This window comes from Pseudophryne corroboree, chromosome 6 (genome assembly GCF_028390025.1).
Source record: "Pseudophryne corroboree isolate aPseCor3 chromosome 6, aPseCor3.hap2, whole genome shotgun sequence".
Taxonomy (NCBI): domain Eukaryota; kingdom Metazoa; phylum Chordata; class Amphibia; order Anura; family Myobatrachidae; genus Pseudophryne; species Pseudophryne corroboree.
In genome coordinates this window covers 473,544,072-473,559,080 of record NC_086449.1, presented here as the reverse complement: position 1 = coordinate 473,559,080, position 15,009 = coordinate 473,544,072, and the positions used below count along the sequence as shown (strand labels likewise).

The 15,009-nt window shown below is 48.8% G+C and overlaps 1 protein-coding gene across 4 annotated transcripts in view; it reads right to left on the bottom strand.

Annotated features, from left to right (window-relative positions):
• The window catches only part of ASZ1 (ankyrin repeat, SAM and basic leucine zipper domain containing 1), a 508,155-nt gene that overhangs the window by 389,750 nt on the left and 103,396 nt on the right, over positions 1 to 15,009 (bottom strand). For all 4 annotated transcript variants that reach the window (XM_063930479.1, XM_063930476.1, XM_063930477.1 and 1 more), the window contains exon 3: positions 4,120 to 4,242. In XM_063930479.1, the coding sequence (XP_063786549.1) occupies positions 4,120 to 4,242 (123 nt within the window). The remainder of the gene's footprint in view (positions 1 to 4,119; positions 4,243 to 15,009) is intronic.

Here is a 15,009-nt window from a genome sequence, read left to right as displayed (position 1 = left end):
CATGTAATCCCCCTCGTCCAGGCTTGCAATCACCGCTCTAAGCGATCCCATCTTTAACTTGAACCTTCTGATATAAGTGTTCAAAGATTTTAAATTTAAAATGGGTCTCACCGAACTGTCCGGTTTCGGTGCCACAAACATTGTGGAATAGTAACCCCGTCCTTGTTGAAGGAGGGGTACCTTGATTATCACCTGCTGAGAATACAGCTTGTGAATCGCCTCCAGCACTGCCTGTCTGGGGAAGCTGTCGGCAAGGCAGATTTGAGGAAACGGCGAGGGGGAGACGTCTCGAATTCCAGCTTGTACCCCTGAGATACTACCTGTAGAATCCAGGGATCCACCCGTGAACGAGCCCACTGGTTGCTGAAGTTCTTGAGACGGGCCCCCACCGTACCTGGCTCCGCCTGTGGAGCCCCAGCGTCATGCGGTGGACTTAGAGGAAGCGGGGGAGGACTTTTGTTCCTGGGAACTGGCTGTATGTTGCAGCTTTTTCCCTCTACCTCTGCCTCTGGGCAGAAAGGACGCGCCTCTAACCCGCTTGCCTTTCTGGGGCCGAAAGGACTGTACCTGATAATACGGTGCTTTCTTTGGCTGTGAGGGAACATGGGGTAAAAATGCTGACTTCCCAGCTGTTGCTGTGGAAACGAGGTCCGAGAGACCATCCCCAAACAACTCCTCACCCTTGTAAGGCAAAACTTCCATGTGCCTATTAGAATCTGCATCTCCTGTCCACTGCCGAGTCCACAATCCTCTCCTGGCAGAAATGAACATTGCGTTTATTTTAGATGCCAGCCGGCAAATATCCCTCTGTGGATCTCTCATGTATAAGACAGCGTCTTTAATATGCTCTACGGTTAGCAATATAGTGTCCCTGTCTAGGGTATCAATGTTTTCCGACAGGGAATCTGACCACGCAGCTGCAGCACTGCACATCCATGCTGAAGCAATATAGTATAATTCCTGAGTGTGTATATACAGACTTCAGGATAGCCTCCTGCTTCCTATCAGCAGGTTCCTTTAGGGCGGCCGTGTCCGGAGACGGTAGTGCCACCTTCTTTGACAGGCGTGTGAGCGCTTTATCCACCCTAGGGGATGTCTCCCAACGTGACCTATCCTCTGGCGGGAAAGGGTACGCCATTAGTAACTTTTTAGAAATTAACAGTTTCTTATCGAGGGAAACCCACGCTTCTTCACATACTTCATTTAATTCATCAGAAGGGGGAAAAACCACTGGTAGTTTTTTCTCCCCAAACATAATACCCTTTTTTGAGGTACCTGGGGTAATATCAGAAATGTGCAACACATTCTTCATTGCCGTAATCATGTAACGGGTGGCTCTATTGGAATGTACACTAGTCTCATCATCGTCGACACTGGAGTCAGTATCCGTGTCGACATCTGTGTCTGCCATCTGAGGTAGCGGGCGTTTTAGAGCCCCTGATGGCTTTTGAGACGCCTGCGCAGGCACGAGCTGAGAAGTCGGCTGTCCCACATCTGCTATGTCGTCAAACCTTTTATGTAAGGAGTTGACACTGTCACGTAATTCCTTCCACATGTCCATCCATTCAGGTGTCGACCCCGCAGGGGGTGACATCACATTTATCGGCCCCTGCTCCGCCTCCACATAAGCCTCCTCATCAAACATGTCGACACAGCCGTACCGACACACCGCACACACACAGGGAATGCTCAGAACGAGTACAGGACCCCACAAAGTCCTTTGGGGAGACAGAGAGAGAGTATGCCAGCACACACCAGAGCGCTATATAATGCAGGGATACACACTACACAAGTGATTTTTCCCTATAGCAGCTATATATATATATATATATATTATATGCGCCTAAATTTAGTGCCCCCCCTCTCTTTTTTACCCTATGTAGTCTGGAAACTGCAGGGGAGAGCCTTGGGAGCGTCCTTCCAGCGGAGCTGTGAGGGAAAATGGCGCCAGTGTGCTGAGGGAGATAGCCCCGCCCCTTTTCCGGCGGACTTCTCCCGCTTCTTTAAATGTATATTTGGCAGGGGTATTTTAAACATATATAGTCTTTATGACTATATTATGTGGTATTTGCCAGCAAGGTACTCATATTGCAGCCCAGGGCGCCCCCCCCCCCCCCCCCCAGCGCCCTGCACCCATCAGTGACCGGAGTACGTGGTGTGCATGGGGAGCAATGGCGCACAGCTGCAGTGCTGTGCGCTACCTTGATGAAGACCGAAGTCTTCTGCCGCCGATTTCCAGGAACGTCTTCTTGCTTCTGGCTCTGTAAGGGGGACGGCGGCGCAGCTCCGGGACCGGACGACCGAGGCTGGGCCTGTGTTCGATCCCTCTGGAGCTAATGGTGTCCAGTAGCCTAGAAGCCCAAGCTAGCTGCAAGCAGGTAGGTCCGCATCTCTCCCCTTAGTCCCACGTAGCAGTGAGTCTGTTGCCAGCAGATCTCACTGAAAATAAAAAACCTAAAATATACTTTCTTTTCTAGGAACTCAGGAGAGCCCCTAGTGTGCATCCAGCTCGGCCGGGCACAAAATTCTAACTGAGGTCTGGAGGAGGGGCATAGAGGGAGGAGCCAGTGCACACCAGGTAGTCCTAAATCTTTCTTAGTTGTGCCCAGTCTCCTGCGGAGCCGCTATTCCCCATGGTCCTTACGGAGTTCCCAGCATCCACTAGGACGTCAGAGAAAATCACATCTTCCAGTGATTTTCTCCAGCTTTCTGCATGAGACTCAGACTTATCTAATCTCGTACCGATATGATTCACACTATCACGTAATTCTTTCACCCACTCAGGCTCATGGTGTGCCGGCAGAGCCACCACATTACAACTCTGTGTCCCTAAAATGGCTCCCTCAGTGGAAGAGCTCCCTGCCTCAGACATGTCACACACGTGCACAACCACACCACAGACACTCCGGGACTTATAGGGGACAGACCCACAGTAAAATGTGTCAGGAGGACACAGACAGGATTTGCCAGTTCACAACCCAGCGCCAGCAATAAAATGTCTGTGAAACACAAAATGCCCACAGACCTGCAGCGCTTTTATAATGATAATTACACCATGATAGCACCAAATTTCACTATGCCCCCCCTGATTTTGCACCCTGATACTTAGTTCAGCAGTGGAGGATGACCAGCGTTCTTCTCTGCAGCCTGGAAGGAGAGAAAATGGCGCTAAGTAGTGTGCTGGCTGACTGAGGAGGAAGCCCCGCCCCCGTAATGGTGCGTTTCCCCACAGACTTTATGCTACCAATATTTATACTGGCGGGGGTAGGGCTGTGCCACAGCATCTTATGCCCCTTATATGCCAGTGTTACTAGGTTTCATACACCCCCCCCCCCCCCCCCCTGCACCCTGCAGTGCCTGTGTGTGTGGGTAGCATGGCGCGCATCATTCCCGCCCGCTGTGCGGTACCTTTCAGCCGTCACGATGTCTGAAGATCCTTTTCTTCTTACACTCAACTGTCTTCTGACTTCTGGCTCTGTAAGGGGGATGACGGCGTGCTGTGTGAGAGAGCAAATAGCCGCAGCTAGCGTTCAGCATCCCCTCAGGAGCTAATAGTGTCCTGTCAGCCAGAAGCAGAGCCATGAAACTATTTAGGAAGTTGGTTCCTACTTCTGCCCCCTAAGTCCCACGAAGCAGGGAGACTGTTGCCAGCAGTCCTCCCTGAAAATAAAAAACCTAACATAAGTCTTTCAGAGAAACTCAGTAGAGCTCCCCTGGAGTGCATCCAGTCTGCCTGGGCACATTTCTAAAACTGAGGTCTGCAGGAGGGGCATAGAGGGAGGAGCCAGTTCACACCCTTGAAAAGTCCATATATTTCCAGGAATATCACATTCACATACAGAATATAGGCGTGCCACATATCATTTTAATCAGCAGAGTCTGCTTGTGCGGCCTATTCACATAGCAATGCGACTTAGATGCATTTAAACTGAAAAATAAATAGCACATAAAGATGCTAAGAGATACTAAATCTGTTTAAGGTGACTGCAGCAAGGATGTAGAAAGACACATCTGTATGTAACAGATGCTGCATTTCTGTTGGATATTTATCTATTTGACCAGAAATTGATAGATTAATATGGAGAAGTAAGATAATATGGAAACAATCTTTATGCATACCCCTTTCAAAGCTGGCATTGGCTCCTCTATCCAGGAGAACACGTACCATTTTCAAATTGGCAACACTGACAGCATACATCAATGGAGTCCAACCAAAACGGAAACTGCAGTCCACATTTAATCCTAAAAAGCAAATAAAGATACAAAACACAGTATTACTAATATTTAACGATACACGGATCAATACATCAAGATCTTCAGAAATAGTGTTAAAGATAAAAAAAGAAAAACAGCCAAAAATAAGAATTTACTCACCGGTAATTCTATTTCTCGTAGTCCGTAGTGGATGCTGGGAACTCCGTAAGGATAATGGGGAATAGACGGGCTCCGCAGGAGACTGGGCACTCTAAAAGAAAGATTAGGTACTATCTGGTGTGCACTGGCTCCTCCCTCTATGCCCCTCCTCCAGACCTCAGTTAGGGAAACTGTGCCCGGAAGAGCTGACACAAGGAAAGGATTTAGAATCCAGGGTAAGACTCATACCAGCCACACCAATCACACTGTACAACTTGTGATAACCATACCCAGTTAACAGTATGAACAACAACTGAGCCTCCTTTTACGGATGGCTCATAACAATAACCCTTTAGTGAAGCAATAACTATATACAGGTATTGCAGAGAGTCCGCACTTGGGACGGGCGCCCAGCATCCACTACGGACTATGAGAAATAGAATTACCGGTGAGTAAATTCTTATTTTCTCTGACGTCCTAGTGGATGCTGGGAACTCCGTAAGGACCATGGGGATTATACCAAAGCTCCCAAACGGGCGGGAGAGTGCGGATGACTCTGCAGCACCGAATGAGCAAACTCAAGGTCCTCCTCAGCCAGGGTATCAAACTTGTAGAATTTAGCAAATGTGTTTGAACCCGACCAAGTAGCAGCTCGGCAAAGCTGTAAAGCCGAGACCCCTCGGGCAGCCGCCCAAGAAGAACCCACCTTCCTCGTGGAATGGGCTTTCACTGATTTAGGATGCGGCAGTCCAGCCGCAGAATGTGCCAGCTGAATCGTGCAACAGATCCAGCGAGCAATAGTTTGCTTTGAAGCAGGAGCACCCAGCTTGTTGGGTGCATGCAGGATAAATAGCGAGTCAGTTTTCCTGCCTCCAGCCGTCCTGGAAACATAAATTTTCAAAGCCTGGACTACGTCCAGCAACTTGGAATCCTCAAAGTCCTGAGTAGCCGCATGCACCACAATAGGTTGGTTCAAATGAAACGCTGATACCACCTTTGGGAGAAATTGGGGACGAGTCCTCAATTCTGCCCTGTCCATATGGAAGATCAGATACGGGCTTTTACATGACAAAGCCGCCAATTCTGACACACGCCTAGCTGAAGCTAAGGCCAAGAGCATGACTACCTTCCACGTGAGATACTTTAGCTCCACGGTCCTAAGTGGCTCAAACCAGTGTGATTTCAGGAAATCCAACACAACGTTAAGATCCCAAGGTGCCACTGGAGGCACAAAAGGGGGCTGAATATGCAACACTCCCTTTACAAACGTCTGAACTTCAGGCAGTGAAGCCAGTTCATTTTGAAAGAAAATAGATAGGGCCGAAATCTGGACCTTTATGGACCCCAATTTTAGGCCCATAGTCACCCCTGACTATAGAAAGTGCAGAAATCGACCCAGCTGGAATTCCTCTGTTGGGGCCTTCCTGGCCTCACACCAAGCGACATATTTCCGCCATATGCGGTGATAATGCTTTGCTATCACATCCTTCCTAGCTTTTATCAGCGTAGGAATCACTTCATCTGGAATGCCCTTTTCCGTTAGGATCCGGCGTTCTGTTGAGGCGGGACGCCATCATGTCCACCCGTGGCAGTTCCCAGCGATATACAATCTGTGTGAAGACTTCTTGATGAAGTCCCCACTCTCCCGGGTGGAGGTCGTGCCTGCTGAGGAAGTCTGCTTCCCAGTTGTCCACTCCCGGAATGAACACTGCTGACAGTGCTAGCACGTGATTCTCCGCCCATCGAAGAATCCTTGTGGCTTCTGCCATTGCCATCCTGCTTCTCGTGCCGCCCTGGCAGTTTACATGGGCGACCGCCGTGATGTTGTCTGACTGAATCAGTACTGGGTGGTTTTGAAGCAGGGGCTCTGCTTGACTCAGGGCGTTGTAAATGGCCCTTAGTTCCAGTATATTTATGTGTAGTGAAGTCTCCAGACTTGACCACTGTCCTTGGAAGTTTCTTCCCTGAGTGACTGCCCCCCATCCTCGGAGGCTTGCATCCGTGGTCACCAGGACCCAGTCCTGTATGCCGAACCTGCGGCCCTCGAGAAGATGAGGACTCTGCAGCCACCACAGCAGAGACACCCTGGCCCTTGGGGACAGGGTGATCAACCGATGCATCTGAAGATGCGATCCGGACCACTTGTCCAACAGATCCCACTGAAAGATCCTTGCATGGAACCTGCCAAAGGGAATTGCTTCGTAAGAAGCCACCTTCTTTCCCAGGACTCGCGTGCCGTGATGCACCGACACCTGTTTTGGTTTCAGGAGGTCCCTGACCAGAGATGACAATTCCTGGGCCTTCTCCACCGGGAGAAACACCTTCTTCTGTTCTGTGTCCAGAATCATGCCCAGGAAAAGCAGACGCGTCGCAGGAATCAGCTGCGACTTTGGGATAGTCAGAATCCAGCCGTGCTGTTGCAACACTTCCTGAGAGAGTGCTACGCTGACCAACAACTGCTCTCTGGACCTCGCCATTATGAGGAGATCGTCCAAGTACGGGATAATTATAACTCCCTATTTCCGAAGGAGTATCATCATTTCGGCCATTACCTTGGTAAATATTCTCGGTGCCGTGGAGAGACCAAACGGCAACGTCTGGAATTGGTAATGACAGTCCTGTACCACAAACCTGAGGTATTCCTGGTGAGGTGGGTAAATGGGGACATGCAAGTAAGCATCCTTGATGTCCAGCGACACCATAAAATCCCCCTCTTCCAGGCTTGCAATAACCGCCCTGAGCGATTCCATTTTGAACTTGAACTTCTTTATATAATTCAGAATGGGTCTCACCGAACCGTCCGGTTTCGGTACCACAAACATTGTGGAATAGTAACCCCTGTCCTGTTGAAGGAGGGGGACCTTGATTATCACCTGCTGGAGGTACAGCTTGTGAATTGCCGCCAGTACTACCTCCCTTTCCCTGGGAGCAGCTGGCAAGGCTGATTTGAGGTAACGGCGAGGGGGAGTCGCCTCGAACTCCAGCTTGTATCCCTGAGATACAATTTGTACAGCCCAGAGATCCACTTGTGAGCGAACCCACTGGTTGCTGAAGTTTCGGAGACGCGCCCCCACCGCACCTGGCTCCGCCTGTGGAGCCCCAACGTCATGCGGTGGACTTAGTGGAAGCAGGGGAGGATTTTTGTTCCTGGGAACTGGCTGCCTGGTGCAGCTTCTTTCCTCTACCCTTGCCTCTGGCCAGAAAGGATGCTCCTCTGACCCGCTTGCCTTTCTGAGGCCGAAAGGACTGCACTTGATAATACGGTGCTTTCTTAGGCTGTGAGGGAACCTGAGGTAAAAAAGTCGAGTTCCCAGCAGTTGCTGTGGATACGAGGTCCGAGAGACCGTCCCCCAAACAATTCCTCACCCTTATAAGGCAAAACCTCCATGTGTTTTTTAGAATCAGCATCACCTGTCCACTGCCGAGTCCATAATACTCTCCTGGCAGAAATGGACATTGCATTAATTCTAGATGCCAGCAGGCAAATGTCCCTCTGGGCATCCCGCATATATAAGACGACGTCTTTTATATGTTCGATGGTTAGCAAAACAGTATCCCTGTCGAGGGAATCAATGTTGTCTGAAAGGGTATCAGTCCATGCTGCTGCAGCACTACACATCCAGGCTGAAGCAATAGCAGGTCTCAGTAGAGTACCAGAGTGTGTATACACAGACTTCAGGATAGCTTCCTGCTTTCTATCCGCAGGCTCCTTTAGGGCGGCCGTATCCTGAGACGGCAGTGCCACCCTTTTAGATAAGCGTGTCAGCGCCTTGTCCACCCTAGGGGATGTTTCCCAACGTAACCTAACCGTTGGCGGGATTGGGTACGCCATCAGTAACCTCTTAGAAATCACTAGTTTCTTATCAGGGGAACTCCATGCTTCTTCACACAAATCATTTAATTCATCAGATGGGGGAAAAGTCACTGGCTGCTTTTTCTACCCAAACATAATACCCCTCTTGGTGGTAACCGGGTTAATATCAGAAAAATATGCAATACATCTTTCATTACAGTAATCATGCATCGGATGGCTTTTGTAGACTGTACATTTGTCTCATCCTCATCTACACTGGAGTCAGACTCCGTGTCGACATCTGTGTCTACCATCTGAGCTAGCGGACGTTTATGAGCCCCTGACGGCTTCTGAGTCGCCTGGGCAGGCGCGGGCTGAGACCCCGGCTGTCCCAAGGCTGCTGCGTCATCGAACCTTTTATGTAAGGAGTTGACACTGTCGGTTAAGACCTTCCACATATCCATCCAATCAGGTGTCGGCCCCGTCGGGTGCGACACCACACTTATCTGCCCCTGCTCCGCCTCCACGTAACTCTCATCAAACATGTCGACACAGCCGTACCGACACACCGCGCACACACACAGGGAATGCTCAGACTGAGGACAGGACCCCACAAAGTCCTTTGGGGAGACAGAGAGAGTATGCCAGCACACACCACAGCGCTATATAACACAGGGATTTACACTATAAAAAGTGATTTACCCAATAGCTGCTTAAATATCTTATTTGCGCCTAAATTTATGTGCCCCCCCTCTCTTTTTTACCCTTCTTGTATCAGGATACTGCAGGGGAGAGCCTGGGGAGCTGCTTCCAGCGGAGCTGTGAAGGGAAAATGGCGCTGGTGTGCTGAGGAAGAATGCCCCGCCCCCTCAGCAGCGGGCTTCTGTCCCGCGTTTTATGTAACTTAATGGCGGGGGTTTTTACACATATACAGTTTTCAGACTGTATTATGTGTATTTTAAGTGCCAAAAGGTATTATAATTGCTGCCCAGGGCACAGCGCCCCAACCCCCCCCCCCCCCCAGCGCCCTGCACCCTACAGTGACCGGAGTGTGTGGTGTGCTGTGGGAGCAATGGCGCACAGCTGCGGTGCGCTACCTTAATGAAGACAGGAGTCTTCTGCCGCCGATTTCATCGCTTCTCTTCTGTCTTCTGGCTCTGCAAGTGGGACGGCGGCGCGGCTCCGGGAACGGACGATCGAGGTCAGGCCCTGTGTTCGAACCCTCTGGAGCTAATGGTGTCCAGTAGCCTAAGAAGCACAAGCTAGCTGCAAGCAGGTAGGTTTGCTTCTCTCCCCTCAGTCCCACGTAGCAGTGAGTCTGTTGCCAGCAGATCTCACTGAAAATAAAAAACCTAACAAATACTTTCTTTTCTAGAAAGCTCAGGAGAGCCCACTAGGAGCACCCAGCTCTGGCCAGGCACAGACTCTAACTGAGGTCTGGAGGAGGGGGCATAGAGGGAGGAGCCAGTGCACACCAGATAGTACCTAATCTTTCTTTTAGAGTGCCCAGTCTCCTGCGGAGCCCGTCTATTCCCCATGGTCCTTACGGAGTTCCCAGCATCCACTAGGACGTCAGAGAAATAAGAATTGACAATAGCATAAGCATACACTGTAGTAAGTACCACTCGCACTCATTGTGCCCTTCTCCATCAAGACAATACACTTGCCCACAAGTCCAGGAAAGTGGTGGATTCTCTGGACCAAGAATGCATCCAGGAGCTTGGTTATCCTCTGTACAGTCCAGACCAGCCCCCCTGTGACTTCTTCGTGTTCCCACAAATCAAGTACAAGATGCGTGTGATTCGCTGAATCACCAGAAGCTGCAGCGGAGACTTTCATCCGGCACGTAGAAGACATACCTGCTTCAGAATGGTCCAGCTGCTTCACTAACTGGTTTGAGCACATGCAACTTTGCATAGACTCCTCTGACGAATACTTTGAAAAAAGTTAATGTTCACTTTGTTTGCAAATATACCTTTTGTGCATTCAGATACATACTACACACCCCTCAATGTAAAAGAGGCAAAACAGGGCAAAGAAATAACAGCACAAGCAAGGGAACTTAATGCAGAGACTTATTATACAAAAGGGTCAGTACAGTAAAAGTAATGTAAATATAAAAGTAGACAAAACATCAGGAGCTTTAGACAAAATGCCACACCGAAGGAGAGGTGATGAATTGTAGAAAGATAAAAAATAAATACCAGTGATGACATGTACCTAACACGTAGTTAATAATTATGGTGGCCAATCCCGGGATCAGGATCTATGGGATGCTGGGCTTATGCCCAAAAATTGGTCAGGATTCAATCCCGGGACTGGAAGCACAAATCCTGTGGATTTCGGTATTAGCCAGGCCATTTGTTTTTTTCAACACCGGGCAGCATTGAGCGCCCTCGGGAGGCATAGACGCTGCCTGGCTCCCCCTGCCCCAGGCTGTGCGCACTGCGCAGCATGAAATCCGGTCACGCTGCGCAATCAGACCTCACCGCTTATACTGCAGGGAACAGCTTCATCAATCTGTTGAACCATTTTGATAGCTTCCACTAATTCAGGGACATCAACCTGAGGTACATGCTCCCCATCAAGAGTCCGCTGAGTCAGAATCAGTCGGATCAGTATAGGCCCCATCTTCATCAGAAGAAGTATCTCAAACATTGAGAGGAGGAAATCACACGCTTAGAAGGCCCCTTAGCCCTAGAGAGCTGAGGTGTAGACTTCTGTTTAACCAAGGATTTATTCAAAACCTGTATCTGGTTAGATAGTGTGTCCGCCCAAGGTGGATTAGCTACAGGGACAATTTGTGGCTGCAATGGCACAGGCAGTCCCACAGGGGGCGTAAGACGTGTTACCAAAGTATTTAACATACAAGAAAAGGCGGCCCATGGTGGCTCTTGGTTGGTCACGGGGGCCACAGGTGGAGTGGGAGATGCAAGGGACCCAGTACCCACATTCCCAGCAGCAGGTTCCCCTCCCAATAAATCTGTGGGAGCAGCACTGCCTGATGCAGGAGCGTCCACGGTATTTCCACCCTGTGTGGCAGACATTATGAGGAATGTAGCCGTGGGGCACACAGTACAATATAGCCAAACAATAGTAATACCGTAATCCCCTAGTTTATGTGCTAATAAAAGCAGGACACAGAGAAATGAATCGGTATGGGGTGACTGAAAAACACAAAAAATACACTGAGATGTTTAGACTGTGTAGCACTATATATGTATATTTATAGACAAATAAATGTGGACCCTGATGCACTTATCCTCACAGGGTTCAGAATATAGTGATAGCAAGGGTGTGATACACTTGAAAAGGAGAGCACACACACAGTAGCTATATGGCACACTCTGTCACAAACACAATGCAGGAATAATGTACACAACAATAATACTGCACTGGACAGGCAATTTACATACAATAGCAGATATGTATATGCAGAGAGATATAACAGTGCACAGTAGAACTGGATATACTGTATATCACAGAATAATCGTACCACCTATTCTGTCAGTAACACACTTATTTCTTAACTAACACAGTCAAAAGACAGGTAGAATACTCAAGTGTCCTGTATAAGCACGGCGCTGGAACAGGCAGCTATACAGAGGGGACAGCACCCAGCAATCCCACGGAGAGAGCAGCCCTTCAGCTAAAATGGCGCCAGGTCTCAGCAGGGAGTGAGGGGAAAGTGAAAGCAGCTCCAGGGCGGGAACATCTGCAGTAGATGGCGCCTGGAGCTGGGGGAGGGGCTACAGGCAGCACTCTATCCCCACAATGCTGGACTTCACCACCGGTAACGTAAGGAGCCTAAAAGAAATGCCTGTGTTCAGTTTACTGCCCTGGTGGATATAGTAGGGTCCCTGAGCAGTACAGTGTCCACACCAGCCGCGCGGTCCGTCTCCCATGGGCCGCACGTGAATCACGATTTGTACCCGGCGGGTACCCCTGGGGGACCCTCTTACCTCCTCCCCAAATCCTGCAGCCACGCGATGACAAAATACTGGTGCGTCTCCGCTGTAAGTTCCCGGGTACCAGGCCATGGGAGTATACAGCGCCGCAAAGGGGAGGTGATGGAACCACAGCATAGCATGTCTCCCAGACATAGAGGTGCTGCGGCTCAGTAGCATAGTAAAAGCTTTCTTCAAAGTCTTCAGGGCTGCCTAAGGCTGCCTCCTCTGTTAGTGACCTGCACTGCAGGCACCAACTTTAAAACTGAGCTCCTGTGCACAGAGGAGGGGTTATATAGAGGAGGCGGTGCGGTGCATCCTGGGAACAGTCAAAGTTTTTAGCCTGTTGGTGCCTCGGATCAAGCTCCAACTCTACACTCGATGTTATTCCCTGTGGAATACCAGTGTACCCCGCTGCAGAAATAGAGGTTAAAACTTTAGAAGTAATTGAGACATATACAGTACAGACATTTGGAGATGGGGAATATTATTACCTTAGGGGGTATAATTATTAACCCCCACTACTGTAATAGTGATAAGAGGGGAGCTCAGTATTCAAATTTTGGAGATGTGATAATCCTATAATCCAAGAGATTGTATTCTCTAAAGTGGTGGTCACAATTTAATACATATATGATATACTGAGGAGACAGCACAATGGTGATTCTCAATAAAACGTGCTGTTATGCTTCCCTGATATAGTTACAACTGTTACCATATTGCATTCATTGACCTTTCCAACATGTAACAGTATATAGTAACTGCTACAGATGATTTGCAACAATGTTGCATTCACTATGTTCGCTGGCAGTTTGTAGTATACTCTGCCAGTTCTGTTATAACATATAATTTAAGCCCCCTGGATTCAATTCTGCTCCAGGGAGGGAATTAGATGTTTATATGGAATGCAGTCACGATCACGGCGGTCGTGATCACTGCAAACAGCATACCATCGCCGAAATTCCAGCAGGGCGCCGAGGGCTATTATTACCACTTGTGGGTGTCGACGACACCCATAGAGTGGGAATAGAACCTGTGGCGAGCGCAGTGAGTCACCGAACCCGCAGCGTGGCTAGCGATAATGGCGATGTTGAAAAGTCTTGAGATAAGGCTAGAGGATATACCTCGATATCACAATATTGGGTAACTAGATTGTCAGTAATGCTGTCTGCTCCCTTATATTCTCCTTATTGGTCTATTGGGAACAAGCATTAATGATCAATCCTGCCTCAGGGAGAGGTGTCCGTTATTATCAGTGATACTCCGTTGTAGCATATAGCTCACACTTCCTAATCCATTATATTAATGGGGCCCTTTCAATATGGAAATCGTTCACCTGGAACAGGTAATTAAATGCACATTAAAGTCGGACACATGGTGGATTTGCTAGAAACGCTATATACATGTTTCACTGTCTAAGCAGCTTCGTCTTCTAAACACTCCACCACAGTTTTTTTTCCCCACTCTATGGGGGTCGTGGACACCGACGAGTGGGAATAGCCCTAGGCCCCCTGCCGGCATTCTTACGGCAGGGATCCTTGCGTCAGTATGCCGTCTGACAGCATTGTTCTGCATTCCATATAAACATCTTATTTCCTGGAGCAGAATTGAATCCAGGGGCCTTAAATTATATGTTATAACACAGAACTGGCAGAGTACACTACAAACTGCCAGCGAACATGGGGGTCATTTCGAGTTGATCGCTAGCTGTCGTTGTTCGCAGCGCAGCAATCAGGCTAAAAATCGGCACTTCTGCGCATGCGTATGGCGCACCGTGCGCACGTGCGACGTACTTTCACAAAAGATGAAGTTTCACACAAGGTCTAGCGACGCTTTTCAGTCGCACTGCTGATCGGTGAGTGATTGACAGGAATGGGGCGTTTCTGGGAGGTAACAGACCGTTTTCCGGGAGTGTGCTTAAAAACGCAGGCGTGTCAGATACAAACGCAGGCGTGCCTGGGGAAACGCAGGCGTGGCTGGCCGAACGCAAGGCGTGTTTGTGACGTCAAAACAGGAACTAAACAGACTGAAGTGATCGCTAGCTATGAGTAAGTCTCGAGTTACTCTGAAACAGCACAATCTTTTTTTGTAGCAATGCTGCGATCCTTTCGTTTGCACTTCTGCTAAGCTAAGATACACTGAAATAGAATGGTGTTTTCAATGATATGCGCAATAAACTCGGAGTGCAGCTAATCAAGTGCAAAGAGAGGTGTACCCCACACTTCAAAAATCTGACAATGGAAAAGGAAAATTTTTACACGACAATAGCGCTCACCAAGTGACATGAAAAAGTGTATAAACAACTGGTATAGAATGCATTCACCCTTAATTGAAAGATATTCCTCATAGGCTGGTGAATGGAGGATAGAGATTCACTCTAGGAGGTCCTCATAACAAACATCAGTATTCAAATTGAACGGATGATATCCAAAAGAAACCTGAAAAATAAGTGCCTCTTTCCCCAATATGAATGGGCATGCAGTAAGAGGCACCATTAAACACAGACCATGGTGTAGTATTTTTGATAAAAACACGCACTGGTTTTAATGCACAGATAAAACTTACAAGAAGTTAAAAGAACAAAAGCATGTCATATAAGACTCCACGGGATAACACAGATGGTATATCACCCAAAGATTCCTTGCAGCCACAGCAGGTGGTGGTGGAAGATGTGCACAATCTCTCCAGGTGTCCAATAGCATGCAGGGTTACGGAGGGTGATTGTGTCCAGATGTCCCAGGGTCAGTCACAAATTAAAAGCAAGAGCCACGCTTAACGCGTATCGGACCAAGTGTCCTTCATCAGAAGCGTGGGTTATTGGCTCCAAAGTTGTGCTTTTAAACCTTACAGATTAATGGTCCCAGCTGTCTCCAATTGTCATCCACGCATCGCGCTCCGTGCAGCGCACATGCGCGA